The sequence below is a fragment of the Pholcus phalangioides genome, unplaced genomic scaffold, assembly GCF_987345545.1.
Source record: "Pholcus phalangioides strain wild (caught in Gottingen) unplaced genomic scaffold, Ppha-v1.0 ptg000031l_1, whole genome shotgun sequence".
In the NCBI taxonomy this organism is placed as follows: Eukaryota; Metazoa; Arthropoda; class Arachnida; order Araneae; family Pholcidae; genus Pholcus; species Pholcus phalangioides.
Genome location: NW_028301621.1, coordinates 2,812,043 through 2,829,102, shown reverse-complemented (window position 1 = coordinate 2,829,102; position 17,060 = coordinate 2,812,043). Strand labels below are relative to the sequence as shown.

At 37.2% G+C, this 17,060-nt stretch overlaps 1 protein-coding gene across 1 annotated transcript in view; it reads right to left on the bottom strand.

Moving 5' to 3' along the window:
- sxc (O-linked N-acetylglucosamine (GlcNAc) transferase sxc) overlaps positions 1-17,060 on the bottom strand; it is a 118,536-nt gene that overhangs the window by 51,202 nt on the left and 50,274 nt on the right. The window contains exons 7-8 of the mRNA XM_089252845.1: positions 13,692-13,771; positions 10,609-10,698 (exon numbers count right to left, since the gene is read on the bottom strand). Of these exons, the coding sequence (XP_089108971.1) occupies positions 10,609-10,698; positions 13,692-13,771 (170 nt within the window). The remainder of the gene's footprint in view (positions 1-10,608; positions 10,699-13,691; positions 13,772-17,060) is intronic.

Below are 17,060 nucleotides of genomic sequence, written 5' to 3'. Positions count from 1 at the left end.
GGCGAACTCTTTCATTTCTTAGATAAGCATTCATCATTTTTCCATCTGAATTGATTCTGGGGGGGGGGGGTCTGGCTTGAGAGAAAGGGGATTTACCATTCAAAATTTAGTGAAAGCTTGTTAGAAAACACTCCTATTTCTTGGTAAAAGTTTGATAATTTCAGGAGAGTAATACGCAAGGGAGACTGGATTATTATTCACAGTTTAGCGATACTGCGCTTTGGCTACTGCAGACATTTTCAAATCAATGTACACATGGTCCCAGCAACAAGAAACACAAATTGAATTTGAACACAAAAAATCAGATAATAGAGCGTATAGGCGTAAAAAAAAATTTAAGTGTTACAGATATGTGGAATCAATCTTTCACAAACGTTATTGGTTGTTGATCTAATTGTCACTTTTTTCAAAAAAAGATATGTAATTTCTAAATTTTTATTTTGAATACAGTGAAACCTTGTTACAACGATATCCTTTATTAAAATAAATCGCTCTATAACAGTATTTTTAGGAAATTTTTGAAACTGCTGTTATATTTTGCTCAAAATTTTGAATTTCATTTCAACTTTGTCACTTGTTTTCCCTTCTTCTAAAAGGCATCTGATATCAATATTTTTCCACTAAAAATCACTGAAAGCTTAAGTTAGTAATTGATATTACTACTGTGTAAGACATGAAAGTGCAATAGGGGAAACTTCTTTACAAGGGCAATGCATCTTAATAAATTTTTATAATAAATTACAATTTTTTGTGGCGAATAAATTCATACAAGTGCATTTTCTGATGGTATTAACAATGTTGATGTAGAAAAGATGACAACCTCATAAATTTGATCATAAGTAAGGATAATATTGCCTCTCAATATATCAATAATCCCTATACGATATTTTTTCTTGGTCTGTGGAATATTGTTATATCGATGTGTATTTCACCGAATTAAAAAATTTCATTTGACAAAAGTGAGTGTTCATTTTATTGCTATTCAGGAAAATGTTTTATATTAAAGTTTAACCTATTAGCGCATTAAATATAAAATTTCAAATGTATCGTTATTTGAAGCAGCAAACATGAAAAAATTCAAAATAATATGCATGTCTGTTTAACACTCAATGGTTTATAGAAGTTAAGATGATCTCAAAAATCGTTTCAAAAAAAAAGTTTCGTAAATGATAGAAACAAATCACTGCATTTATCTTCATGTGCACTTCTATAAAATGGAAAATAACCTGTCTGGAACGGAAAATAACTTCAGTCCCTTGACCTTCCATTTATACAGGTTTCACTGTAATGTATATATTTAGTGGTATGGGGCCATTCAAGTATTAGGTAAGCAGGTTTTCAGCCATTTTTGACCCCCCCCCCCAAGCAAAAGTCCTATCAGCAGCTTAGAATATTTAATATCTTCAAAAAGGGGTGGTAGATGACGTAAGCAACCTTCAATCTCCCCCCCCCCTCCCGTCATTAAAAGTCAGCAAATCCGAAACCCCCTTGATGCTGACATAATGCTTGAATGACCCCTATATGTGTTTTATTGAATATCACGGTTATATTTGACATCTATATTTTTTCAGGGGCAAATTTTTTCAACCACCTTGTTGGGCAATTTTCCCGTTGTGGCCCTTGTATTTGTATTACTTAATTATTATGTATGCATTACAATGACTGTATCAGGGGAAACCTAAATAGAATGTCTTGGTTTTGAGCTCCCTTCATCACTCAATTGAAATTTCGACCAATGAAGGAACCCCCGGCCCCTTGAGTCCATGAAGTATTATAACTCAATTCAGGGTAGATATTTTAAACCAGATGACATGAAAATATTCTGTGCAATCTCCTTCAAGGCACTGACAGATGCAAATATTTTATAATATCCTTGATCTGAGTGTAATCAATGCATAGATTTGCTATAAAAAAATTTACAAAGAAAATAAATTTCTTGAAGGTACTTCATTTTACTATTAGCTGATGAACTCTAATCACCCTGCGTTGCTGGTAGATGCCCCCCCCCCCTCCAGATTTGTTTAAGACTGACAATGATCACAGAAATTGGCAAAATGCAAACATTGCTATCAGAGTAAATACAAAAACATAACATTGATGTTGCACAGAAAGTGTTAAAATCCAGTTTGTGGGAAATGTGAAACAAAGATTTATGTTCAGACTACTAAGTGATATATATACAAGGGTTTTTAACAGCTGGCTGATGCAAAAATATATTTGGGAAAGAGAGAATTCAACTACCTTGCGGGAAATTGAACCCACGTTCTTTCACTTTCCAGGTGAACGCTCTAGACTACAGAGGCAACAAATCCCTAAATCTTTTTTTTTTTCTCTTTCCAAAATATATCTTCGCATCAGCCAGCTGTTAAAAACCCTTATATAGATAGCAGAGAGTGACATCATCCTCAGATAAGTGATATATGATAGCCATATGCTTCTTATTTCTCTGCAAACTTCCACACACAATATCAATTTATTTTTTTTCCGTATTGCAATTATTTGTATTATTATATAAATTATATATACAGTGTAACTTTGGTTAAATGAGCAGTTTGGTTATCAAGCAATTTGAATAATGAACAAAAATTTTGAAAAACTTTTGACTCTGTTAACGAGCGATGATCCACATTACAAGCAAAAATTTACGCTTATTTTCACGTTATCACAACTAAGCTGATGGTTTGGCCCACACACTTATGAAAAATTGTAGGTAATATTATCCCCTAAAGTCTCCGGAAAGCGTGCCTCACTCGGAAAATTAACACATTACGAGTGTGAATATTTACGATGCAATACTAGATATAGCATTGTAGCCATGCCATAGCTGCCAATTTTTGAACATGAAAATTTGGGAGATTTTTGCGCAAACCTGTATTTTATACTAAAACTACTCCCTAATAAATACAAAAGGGATTTTTCCAAATAAAATAGGGATTTTACACATGGAAGTTAAACCTTTGGGAATAAAATCCCTAAGCAAAAAAGTGAATTGAGGCCAAAACTTCAAAATGGTGATCTGAAAAAACAAATATTGTGTTCAATCAGAAACGCTGTGAACAAACATTCTGCGCGAATGACAACCAAATCATCGGAAGATGAAGGAAAAAAAAGCTTCAATTTTTGAAGAACACTGACTTTTTATGACACTTGTTTTTTTTTCATTTCACATAAGTGATGATGTCAGTCTTTCCATGACCGATGTTTATGTCCGTAACACAACTTGTACAAAAAGGAAAAGTCCTCTCTTCTGGAACGTTTGATGAAAGGAAATTCATTGGAATAAGTATCTTTAAAATTGATTAAATATGTTTTTGCTTATCAGTATTCATGCTTTGTTATATCGTACGTACGTAACTTCAACAAAAGAAATTTTGACCATATGCGCGTCACTATAATCTTCGATTATTATCCAGGACTATTGGCTGCTAAGCCATTTCCCTGCACGATAAGACAAACAATTTTCTTGTTACCATCAGAGGGTTTGTAAAACTTCCTTAAAAAGAGAATTTCCCTATTTACGACATGTGACATCATTTCTAAAGGGGGAAAAAAAACCGAGGCAAAAGACTTCATGCCCCACAAGAAATTTTTTAGGGATGGCTTTCATAAGAGGGGATTTTTTTTTAATGAAGTAGGGAATTTTTAGGGACAATTAGGGATTTTTTGTGATTTTCATAAAAATTTGGGAGATTTAAGAACTTTTCGGGAGGTCGAGGGATGAAGCTAAAATTCGGGAGATTCCCGGAAAATTCGGGAAACTTGGCAGCTATGCCATGCGTACGTGCGCTTGAAGTTTCTAATTCTGCTTCGAGAAAACTGTGCACTGATTGCATTATTGAACATAACTTTGAGGGCTAGCTCATAAACAGGAGCCACTATTTGTTGAAAAGATTGTGTGCTTGGGGAACACTGTGGACTGGAGGTGCATGAGGACGATATTCAGAGCTAGTAGTGAAAAGGTGGTCTAGAAGACGGTAAAGATGAAAGGATGGATCTCTTTTGCACAAACCAGCAAACGTTTATGGACAGTATCTCAGAGGAAGAGAGAAGCAAGGAGAAGTCTTTAACATAAAATGATATTAGAGAGCTGTGGGAATCTGCACAAAGCTCTGTAGAAAAGAACCACCCAAATAAAGCTGTAGCAGTGGGAGAACACAATGAATCTGTCCAACAAACACTGCAATTTCTTATTTCACAGAAATCCTAAAAAAGAGGCAAAAGCAGTGTCATTGAATAAGGTTCTTTTTGAAAGTCATGCAAAAAGAATAACTCTGCAAACAACAGTTAATCTGTAAATCATCCTAAACGATAGTCATACTCTCTCTCTCTCTCGTCGTTTAAAGTTAATTTGTAAACATTGTATGTGAGGCGAGAGCGGCACGGGAATGAATACAATTATTTATTAAAACATATTTACAAAGAAAGAGAAATGCGACGGCGTCGATGGCACACGGCGAACTCAACGGTTGAAAACGAACAACTCACAACGTTCGTAGATTAGTGGTGTCGACAGATATATCGTGTCCTCACAGAAAGACTTTCTCCTTCTCCCAGTATCCATCTGTCGGGTATTTTACTTGACGGCACACCCCACAGTACTCCCCCACCAGTAACTTCAGTCACGATTTATAGCGATCAGGGAATCGGACTTTTCTCCCACTACGAGTGGTAGGTTCGGTGGCCGTTTTCACTGGCTGAAAGTTTTGCGGTAGCACATCTTCCTGCAGCAAAAATGCTGGCTTTAGCCGGTCTATGGACATCGTTTCATGCTTATCTTTAATCCGTAACACGAAGTATTTGGGCGTCCGCTGCATGACTTCAAACGGGCCATCATAAGTGCACTGGAGCAGAGGCTTCACGGCATCTCTGCGCACAAACACGTGAGTCGATGTCTGAAGTGCTGGATGAATGAAGACCTCCAGTTTATTGTGGTTAGCAGTAGGAACGGGTGCAATATTACGCATGGTGTTCGCTAGTTGTGCTGCGAATGTGAGTGGATCCGTGGGCTGCTCGGTACTCGGAAGTACCGAGCAACTCCGCGGGTAACCGCAGTGTGTCACCATAGAGCAATTCTGCACATGTGGCCTTGAGTTCGGGTCGATAGGTTGAGCGGAGGCCAAGGGGAACAACTGGTAAGACATCTACCCATTGGTCAGTGAGTTGGCACTTTAGAGCTGCCTTTAGTGGCCGATGGAAGTTTTCGACTAGGCCGTTGCCTTGAGGATGAAATGATGTCAATCGAAGTTTTTGTATTCCTAGCAGCTGCGCCAGTTCTTGGAATAACTGTGCCTTGAACTGTTGACCTCTGTCAGTGGTGATTCTGCTAGGTACGCCGAATCGGGAAACCCAAGTTGACACAAAAGATCTTGCAACAGTTTCCGCCGAGATATTTGCAACAGGCACTACTTCCGGCCAGCGTGTGAATCTGTCAATCATCGTTATTGCGTATCGGTTGCCCTGGCTTGGTGGAAGTGGTCCGATGATATCGATGTGTACGTGGTCAAATCTTGCGTTCGGTAGCAAGAATGTTCCTGAGTTGCTGACCATGTGACGTTGCACTTTCGTCCGGTGACATGGTATGCACGATGTCACCCATGTTTTACAGTCTTTCTTGACTGACGGCCAGACGAAGCGCTGTGATGAGTTGTTGCGTTGCTTTCACTCCTGGATGCGAGAGTCCATGAGTTACCTTGAAGACTGATAGTCGAAAGTCCTTTGGTATATACGGTCTGACTCTCCCGTCGGAGATGTCGCATAAAACTTCGGCTGAAGTTCCAGGTATGAGGAGTTTCTGAAGCTGCAATGAAGAATTCGTCTGCAACTCGGGCAACTCTGGATCGGTCGTCTGTGCTTGAGCAATTGCTTCGTAATCGATTTGGCTGGAAAGTTCGATCACATTTATTCGGGAGAGAGCATCAGCAACCTGATTGTCACAACCTTTCACGTAACGAATGTCAGTCGTGAATTGTGAAATGAGCGAAAGCTGTCGGGTCTGTCGAGGAGAAGTTTTTTCCAGTTTTTGATTGAATTCAAACGTTAATGGCCTATAGTCTGTGAGTATGCAAAATTGCCTTCCTTCGAGCATGAACTGGAAATGTTTGGTAACAGCGAACGCAGCAAGCAATTCTTGGTCATAGACGCTGTGCTTTTGTTCTGTCTCACTCAGTTTTCTCGAGAAAAAACCGAGTGGCTCGAGTTTATTGTTGTTGATCTGGTGAATTGCACCCCCAATAGCGTAATCCGATGCATTAACACACATGGCTATCTGAGCGTTTGGATTAGGGTGCACGAGTAGTGTCGCCTGAGCTAACTGCTGCTTGGTTTCTTTGAACGCCTGTCGATCTTCGTCTGTCCAAGGTATATCTTTTTTTCGTTTTTATTAGAGCCTTTGAGAAAAGCAGTTAATCTGGCTTGCTTGTGTGCAGCGTGTGGAAAGAACCTTCGATAAAAATTTAGAAGTCCTAGAAATTGTCTCAGATCTTTGATGGCCTTCGGCAATGGGTAGTCTAGGATAACTTGTACTTTTTCGGGCAGAGGTCCAATGCCAGCTGCAGAAACCTTATGGCCGAGAAACGAAAGTTCCGACACTCTGAATTCACACTTGGATACGTTGAGCTTTATACCATATTGGTCTAGCTGTCGAAAAATTTGTCGGAGATGGGATACATGAGAATCTTCATCTGCTGAAAAAACGAGTATGTCATCTAGGTAAGCGAAACAGTTCGGAACATCATGGAGAATTTCATTCATGAAACGTTGAAAGGACTGGGCAGCGTTGCACAGATCGAAATTTAGGAACGAAAACTCGAACAGTCCGAAAGGTGTGATGATAGCGGTTTTGTGAATGTCCGGTTCGTTGACTGGAATAGCGTGATATGTTCGTAAGATGTCTAATTTTGAAAAGATGTTCATACCATGAAGAGCATTTGACAAGTCCTGGAGATGAGGTATCGGATAACGGTCAGGGACGGTTTGCGCATTCAGCCATCGATAATCTTCGACAGGACGATTTGCACCATTAACTTTCGGCACAATGTGTAATGGGGAGGCCCAAGAGCTTTTGGAAGGCTTGCAAATGCCCTGTTCTACCATGTACTCGAATTCTTTTTTAACTGTATCAAGCACCTGTGGATTCAACCTTCGAGGCCGGCTGTGTATGGGCGGGCCAGTGGTCTGAATATAAATGAACAGTGTTGTGTTTCACAGAGCGAAAAGTTTCAGATGGATTAGTTAACTCTGGAAACTCCTTCAAAATGGAATGGTAGCGAGAGGAGTCGTCAATCACCCGAACGGTACACTGGGAACAAGCTTGAGATATGCCGGAGATGCTGAGGTTGGTGATAGAGTCGACCAGACGTTTCTTTTTGAGATCGACCAAGAGACCGAAATGTCGAAGAAAATCAGCACCGATTATGGGAACGGCTACTTGCGCAACGATAAAGTTCCACTTGAAGCACCTCCTGAGCCCAAGGTCTAAGTTAATGAGTTCAGCACCATAAGTTTTGATCCTGGATTGATTTGCGGCATACAGTTCGAGTGGATCGGGATTGTGATTTTGAGAGTTGCGACCTACCGGAACGCATGATACGTCACTGCCGGTATCGATCAAATATCGACGATTTGTGGTCTTGTCATAAACGTGTAGCCTGTGACTTATGGAAAGAGGTAAGCTACCACCCACTGGCTGCTGAGTGACAGCTGCTACTCGTTTCCCATCTTCGAGAAAGTGCAAGGATCTCTGCATTTGCAAGCTAAATTTCCGAAACGGGCATGATAATAACAGTGTCCGTCGTTCAGTTCCGATGCAAAATTTTGACGCGACTGTTGCGACGTATTGGAGCCCCTAGAAAATGAACGTCGGTCACGAGAGGTCGATCATGAACGTCGAAATCTTAGATGATTAACCTGCTCTGTCAATTCGGAAACTTGTTTTTGTAAGTCCGCTATGAGAGGCAAAATCACGGTAACAGCATTTGAAGATTCGTTATCCACGAGAGAATACGTCACTCGTGGATCAACAGCAACTTCGTGGATTTTATCTGCCAGCGTGGCAAGCTGCGTCAACTCCTCGGTGGAGGCGGAAAGAATAGATTGAATTGTCGTAGGCAACCGCTGGAGCCATAGGTTCTTCAAAAAGTCATCGTCAATTTTGTCCCTTGATAACTCTCGCATTTGTTGTTGTCACCCAACTGTAGGCCCCCCGAAAATTTACGCATTCGTGTGGCTTCCGAATCAGCAAATTCTACGATTAATCTTTGTTTCAATGCCTCATATTTATTTGTTTCCGGAGGTTGGAAAACGAAATCAGAAACGTGAGATAAAGTATCTGCGTCGATTGAGGCGATGAGCGCGGCATATTTAGTTACGTCTCTCGTGATACCCGATAAAAGAAACGACGCTTCGACTTGGGAAAACCATAAAGCAATGTTCTGGCGCCAAAAAGGTGGAATTTTTAGGCCTATATGATCGATTTGAGCAGTGGCACCCTCGGCGTTAGTGACAGACATATTGTACGATACAATATACACAATTTCGTAATAAAATTATATATGCGAGGACCTCAACTTTATATAGAACGAAAATTTACAGTTCCTATATACATGGTTCTGACGGCTCTCCCGAAAAGAACGAAATTGGGACTTACGTGATTATCGCTGAGTGATCTTCAGAAGCGAAAGTATTCACAGCATGCGATTTGCGTAAACATCCAAGCTGTCGGCGTAAATTCTTGAATGAAGGAGACGCATGATGTCAGTTCCCGCGTGAATTGCCGTCACAAATTGTCCACAAGTCTTGGCCTCAATATCATTTCCATTGATGTCGATGGTACGTGTTTCGAGTCCTAGGGTCACCACTGAGGCGAGAGCGGTACGGGAATGAATACAATTATTTATTAAAACATATTTACACAGAAAGAGAAATGCGATGGCGTCGATGGCACATGGCGAACTCAACGGTTGAAGACAAACAACTCACAACGTTCGTAGATTAGTGGTGTCGACAGATATATCGTGTCCTCACAGAAAGACTTTCTCCTTCTCCCAGTATCCGTGCTGCCATCTGTCGGGTATTTACTTGACGGCAAACCCCACATATGTTTATTGCATGTGTGTTTGTGTTATGTATTGTATGTTTGTTTATATATGACATTTACATTATGATTTTATTATATTATGTATATTATTGTGTTTAATTATTGATAGAATGCCATTTTTATTAATAATTGTTATGTGAATGATTAATTGTAGAACGAATTATCGGAGTTTCTATTATTTCCTAGGAGAGAAGTTTGATTCAGATAACGAGCACGTTTGCCGAACAAATTAAGCTTGTTAGCTGAAGTTCCACTGTATTTATATCATTTGTTGTTTCCCAACCTTTTTGATGTCACTGATCCCTTATAGTTAAGGTGAATACACATCGGACCTTCTGTATAGTGTCAGAAGGTCAAGGTTTTAAATGTTCCCTTCTGTGTTTTTTTAATTTGTACATAATTTTTTATTTTCATATAAAAAAAATTACATAAATTGCAATTTCACATTAGAAAATGTGTCATTCATGCAATGGTAGTGAATGAAAATTATCTCGCTGATCCCTAACAAAGTACTCGTGGATCCGGAGGTGGTCAATGGACCACAGGTTGGGAAAAACTATTATACCTTTATTTTTTTAAATATGATTTTTTAAGATTTTATGGATTTTAAACCAAGATTGTTCTTTTGTTTGCTATAATTAGAACTGTAAAAAAGCATTGAGCGTTTGCTTCAAAATCTAAGTTTGATTTAACCAGCTTGGGGGAAAGACAAATTCACCCGCTAATTGTGAAACAGTTCTCAGGAACTTATTCATAAATTTTTCAATATTTCAAGTCATAATACCTAATATAAATTCTGAAAAATTTAAAAAATTTTTAGGCACAGAACCCCACGCATCACGAAACCTTCCTATGACAATATTTTAAAACAGGTAGCCCTAGTTCTTATGACACTTGCTGCAATTCATATTTAGAGCTATGTCATGTATTTTTGAAGTAGCAGCCAAAAAGACAATTCTGGTAGTTCTAGGGGGTCTGGAAATTCCGGAGTTGTAGTGTTAAATCAAATACTGTCCTCAACATCTGCAATACATTCCAACCCAGGCACCTATCTATAATGTGTGTGTGTGTGTGTGTGTCAAGCATTATTTTTAATATTACTTCACTTTTTCTCCACACGAAAGAACATTCCTAGAAGAGGCTCTAGAAAATTAACTTTTTACATTACACATTTCTTCTGAGAACAATCATTCTATTAATTCTGCAAACCCATCTGTTTACGTAAATAATTTCACTCCAATGGTTTAAATAAAAATGTCAACCTTGATCATCTTCCATTTACTTATGAATTTCATGACACACAAGAAATTAGAAAAATCTAATTAACAATTACTTGAAACACTGAAATTATCTAATTTAAATTTATTAGCTTCCAAATAAACCACTCGATTTTAAAAGAGAACTTCTGGAAATAACTGACAAAAAATAGTTGTAGAAAAGAAAGCATTATATCAATAAAAAAAAGGAGAAACAGGAAAATTGATCAGATAACAGGGACAAAAAATATATCTTACCCTTGCTCATAGTAAACACAAGCCAGATTACCATGCACCACAGCATTATTTGGATTCAAGTTTAGAGCTCGCAAGTATGCAGCAACAGCTCTAAGAATTTAACAATATGAATTAGTATAAGAATATATCATAACATTACTTCACAATAATACACTTGCCACCTCAGAAGAAAAATAGTCATACTTAGTACATGATAAAAATTAATTAGGATTACAATTATATAATATATAATTATAATCAGAAAGTAATTGCTGCATGGGGGAAAAAAAAGATAGTTTATTTCAAAAACACGTAAATAGTGGGAAAAATCTTTCGCGCCCTGCTAACTATATCCTGTGTTATAATACACATAAATATTTAATGGAACAAAAAAAAAAAAAAAAAAAAAAATCGTTTCTCTTATTAAATTTCTATACTTACCATAATGTTAGTCAATAAATAAACAATGGTGGATGACTTATACTATGCTTATGGAATTTCTAAATTAAAATGATTTCTCACTTGTTTTAAATCTAAGTGTTCTTCAAAAATGTCAAAAATGTTATAAGCAGGATCAACTTTATATAAAAATTTATTAGGGAAAATCTTGTGTCAATGGAGATCAAATATATAAGATACTTCATATATTTTTTTTAAAATGAATATTCCTCAATTAAAATACAGATAATTACACATTGTTTTACGATTTTCATTCGAACAAAACTATGCAATTGCAATAAAAGGTAATATAGCAGATATTAAAACTGGAAAAGAAACTGTTGCTGTAAAACTGCAAACTTTGACAAATCAGTAAAGACTAATTTAAGCTATGAAGATTCTAACGAAAAATTATAAATAAAAACTATCTTAGATGAAATAAATTAAAAATTATAGATAAACTCTTATGAATTTAAAATCTAGATTGAAATGAAAAATGTTTGTTTGCTGATCTTATTGGTCTTATGTTCATACATTCAACTATCAATAAAACTTTGGCAATTCAGAATGAATACTAATGTTAAAATGAATTTTAAAAAAAATTTTTAGAGAAATGCCGTAAGTTATATATATATAGTAAAACCTCAACTAACAGTAATATCCGAACCAGGGTTTAAACTGGATAAAAAATTCCTTTTGCAAAAAAGCTAAAATAGGGGGAAAAGCTTTAGCAAAATGCTACAATGCTAATGTAATAATTGATGGTTGGATGTCTACTCGTTTTGTACCTCCTATATGCATTTTTGCAAAAGTGGCTACTACTTCTTTCGCATTCAACGGGTTTCTTTTGAATTTTGTGAAAAATGCGACTGTAGCTTAAACCCTGATCCGAACAATGGCCACATTTTGTTTTAATTGAACATGTCTCATAAACTTAACATTAAAAAGAGCCTCAAACGATGATTTTCGAACAACACAGCCACTTTAGACACACTTTTGGAAATTTGAGCTTACATTCGTACGGTTCATCATATGAAAAAGATTGTGTTTTAGGGGCAATTGTAACAAATTCTTTTTAAATAATGTTTTATTGATTCCTGGCACTTGATAAATATTCCTATATCGAGTAGATGTTCTATTGCTGTTCATGGTTAGCCTTATATTATTTACTGTCACAAATTTTATAATTCTATATATATAGATTTGCTTTATGTTTAGTGTGTGACATTGTTATATTGTTGTTAGAGTTAGTACTTGTTACCAGGTGCACAAGTATGAAATGCAGATTTTTTTTCAAAAAAAAAAACACGTTAAATTCGGAAGAATGATAAAAAGTGCTATATTCAAAGTATGCCCCATTGCTTGTTATACATTTCCCCAATCTTTCCTGAAATTTGTGAATATCACGCCAGTAAAAATCTTCCCCTTTTGCTGCGAACTATTCATCGAGTTATTTTTTCACATCTTCGTGCGAACCAAAGCGCTGCTCAGAAAGTGCGTGACCCATCAATGCAAACAAGAGGTGATTGGAAGGAGCCGCATAGGGTAGAACTTCCAGCTGAGTGCTTCCAACGTGCCGCGAACCGCTTTTGCCGTATGTGATGGAGCATTGCACATTGAACATTGTCATGGGGCATTGCGATTGGAAACAGCTTGTTGACTAACGCCCAATTGCTCTGCGAGTTGTTTTTGTGTCTGTGTAGTATCATCTTCGTCCAACAATGCTTCCAATTCCACATCTTTTTTTTTGGTGGTTTTCCATGTTCCTTGTCTGCAACATCGAAGTCACCACTTTTGAAACACCGAAACCATCATTCACACGTATCTTGCGATGGAGCATGTTCACCATAAGCTTCTCGAAATAATCGGTATGATTCAGCAGCAGTTTTCTTCAAATGAAAACAAAAAAATTAATGCTGTCCGCGAATGCTCTTTGTTCAGTATAACTTTCAACATATTGAACACAACAATACAACACTATGCACCCACTTTTCCAATTTATCACTCATGCGCATCTGACACTTGTTGATGACACAACAAGATGATGCAGTGTCAAATCTTTATAGCACAAACTGCATTGGTGCACCATATGTTTTCTGAAATCCGCATTTCATACTTGTACACCTGGTATTAGTGATCTGATTTTATTTTAAGTGCTATTTAATACTTGTATATTTGTATCTCATGCCCAATCCCAGGCACAAATTTCATTATTGAATAAATCCATGCGTAAGAGATGAAAAACTATTCATTGTATCATTACGAAATTTTAATATGATATTCTGCTATATATTGCCAAGGTTATGAACTAAAATGTAAGGTCTATTACATACATTTGTCTAAGTACAGTGTTTTATAGACGAAATGTAGAAAGAAAAAAATTCACACGTACATCAACAGATCTGAGTAACTTATGAGCGTACGTACGTACACACACACAGGGGCGTAGCCAGAAATTTCGTTCGGGGGGGGGACCAAACTGACAGAACAATGGATTTGGCCATCTTTTCCCTTTTTTTCGGTCATTTTCTCACATTTCGGGGGGGGGGCAGACCCCCCAAGTCCCCCCCCTCGCTACGCCCTTACACACACACACACACACATAAAATATGTAACAGTTAATAGAATTCATTTATATCACAAGTACATCAACTAATAAAGAATACCTGTCAAATATTCTTGCTTCTTTAAGAACATTACCCAAATTAATGTATGCATCCAGAAAATTAGGATCCAGTGCAACTGCCTAGGTAGTAAAGGCAAATATGTTGATATCAAATCCGATAAAATAGTTTATTTAATAAATTAAGCATTCTAATTTTCATAGCATCACTGACTTGGACCCAAAATAATTAACTGTTCAAAGAGAATAATTTCTTAATGATTGAAAATACTCAATTTCATTCACCTTTGAAGTACCAAGCATATTTTGCTCACAGGGGCAAACTAAATTGGCAGAGTTTTTATTATTATCATTTTATTGCAGAGGTTGGTACTCCAAGCACTCTGTTTGGGTAACTACTAGCAATGATGCACGATGGTACTCAAACTAGTAGATCTATGACTAGAAAATAATCTGATTAAGATCAAGTTGGTCTTGAACATACACGAACCTCCGAACATTCTTTGGTAGATCAATATTGCATGTTCAAGAGGTTATTTCCCAATTGAGTTAAAAAAAAAATGACGATAGTGAACATTTATAATCAGTTTTTATTTTGTGGGCAGGATTCCTGCCAAATTTCTTAAAAATTGGTTTTTTTTTTGTCTGATTAACCAAAATTGCTGTAAAATGGAAAAAATAGGTTAGCCTGATTGATAAGACATTGAATTCAATAAATAATATAGGTTAATTTTTCTATCTCTTATTTATTCACAAAATTAAAATTCTGTTGAATACAGTGGGACTTTGGTTTACGAATGAAAAATTGGCCATTGAATAAAAATTTCAAATAAATTTTGACTTGATGAACAAGCCAGGATTATCATGAGCAAAAAAATATTGGCTTTGTTTAATCAGTTTCACATTATTACAACTGATCTAACAATTCTTTGTCTTCACCCCCACATGCACTTTGGGCAATATGCTTTCACAAGTCTCAAGTCAGTGTTGAACGGGAAAAAACCTTGAGAGTTCTGGAAAAACCATCCCATGCTGCCTCAAGATCATTGATACATCCTAAGATGGCATCATCAATAACCCCCAATTCTGCCCAGAGAGAAGCTGTGGGCTGATCACATTATTGATAGTGACTTTGGGAGGGTTAGCTCATGAACATTGACCACGAGTTGATGAAGGTTGTGTCCTCGGGTAAGACAACATAACTGGAAAAGAATTGAAGAAAGAGTGGAGAAACATGGCCAGCAATCGACTACAGCTGAACCAATGGATCTACATTGAGAGCAACAGCAAGTGCTTATGAACAGGATCTTGTCTGAAAAGGAAAAGAGCAATCCCTCATTTCAAATGAGATTAGAGAGGTGAAAAAAAATGGAAAGATTTAAAAATGTTTCAGAAAAGCACCACCCAAATAAAGCTATAACAGTGCAAGAAATTAAAATGTCTAAGGACAACGCAATTTCAAATTTCCATGAAATCATGGAAACGAAATAAAAGCAAGTGTTATTGGAAAGATGAATTTTTGTGTACTTTTTAGCAGGTAACTGAGTTCGCAAGTAGTACTAAAAATAGTCTTTTTATGCTGTTATTATAGAATTCATCACATTATTGTATTATTTATCAAATCATTATAGTACAGTAAAACCTGTCTTTTGTAAACACTGGTGGGACAAGTAGTCTAAAAAAAAAGTGACTATTAATAAGGGGTTCGAAATGCATACTTTTATTATACAAGGGGAATGGATTAATCCTGGACTGGAGTATGCTGTAAGGTTTTGGAGATCACACCTACAGAGAGACATAGACTTGGTTGACAGGGTGCAGAGAAGAGCTACGCGTGTCCTTATTGGGGCACAAAGGGATTTAGTTATGAAGAGATACTTCATTTTTTAAATATGTTTACATTGGATAAGCGCAGGTGTCTGGGAGATATGATTGAAGTGTTCAAAATTTTCAACAGGATGGTTAGGATGGACCATGAACTTTTAGTACACCGCCAATCGACTGCTTTTTCAAGGGGATGTCGCAGGGAATTTTTCTCTAATAGGGTTGTTAATAAATAGAATAGCTTACCCCCGTAGGTCCTAAATTGTAACACAATTGACACGTTTAAAAAGAAATACGATAAACATGTTGGGCAAATCGAGAAGCTATCCATACTTAGAATAAGACGACCATAATATTCTTTAACTCTATAAAAACCAATCCGGCCGTAGACGGCTCTACATGCAAACAGCCAAACCGCCCGTAGCCGGCCGAGATAGGGGGTATGGGTATATAAGACATTTTTGTGAAAGGGCAGGGAGGGATGATTGACAGCTGTCGTCAGAGGTGGGAACGAGAAAGACAAGCGTATACGCCCCATCAGTTGGATTCCGGAAGCTCCACTTCGATAAAGCTGACTGTTGTTTGCAACAATACAACAAAACGAGAGGTTACACTACCATGTTGTTACCCACGACGTTGGCGAAATAATTTTGGGAAAAGAATTTTAAAATTATCAAGATGTGTTAAATTTTATTGCTTATAATAGATTATATTGTTTAGATATTTAGAATTTATGGTATCTTGTACTTTTGCGATTGCTGCGTTTTCCTGGAACTTGACTTACAATTAGAGCCAGCTTATGTGCAAAAAAAAGGACACGCAGCATCAAATAATTTTGTTTTATTAGTTGCATGCCAACACAATTTATTGAGCCTGTCATAACAGGTGCTCTATCTGAACAAAATCCTGGCAATTTATTAATTGGAACATTGCTAGATTTCCGTAAGTTCGGTGCCATTTGTGTAATGTTATCCGTACTGAACTTCTGAAAGCCTCCATCTTCTGAAATGTTCAGAAAATGTTTTATTCTTTTTTATTACAATTATGGCGATACTCTCATGAAAAGAACTTTCCTTTACCCAAAATTCGGAGAAGTATTTTACTCCTAATAAGATTTTTAGAAGTGAAATGAATTTTAATGTACTATTGTAACAATTATTGTTATGGGGATGATGCCCTTCGTATCGAATGAAAAATATGAAAAGATTCTCTACATAAGCTGAAATGAATTTTTACTATGAAACTGGGAACGGTCCTGCTTGAAAACGTTCACAACCTTGAGACTCCTTTCCTAACGGCCATATGCTTCGCAAGTTCTGTTACTTTCTCTAATGGTTGTATATTTGGATCATGCGTTAGGGAGGGACAGCTGCCCCGTACGGAAAATTTGAGGGGGTGGCAATTTTAGTGACAAAAATGTATAAAAGCACTTTGTTGTGATTCTGGGAGTTGGAAAATCAAGCCGCAAAAATTAGCGCCCACTCCTCCGGGGCACCATGTCCCCCCCCCCCCCCTAGTTGCAGCCCTGGTCATCAATACGCATATTTTCAGTTCACACAAAGAAAACCTTCTATGTTTGGATAAACAG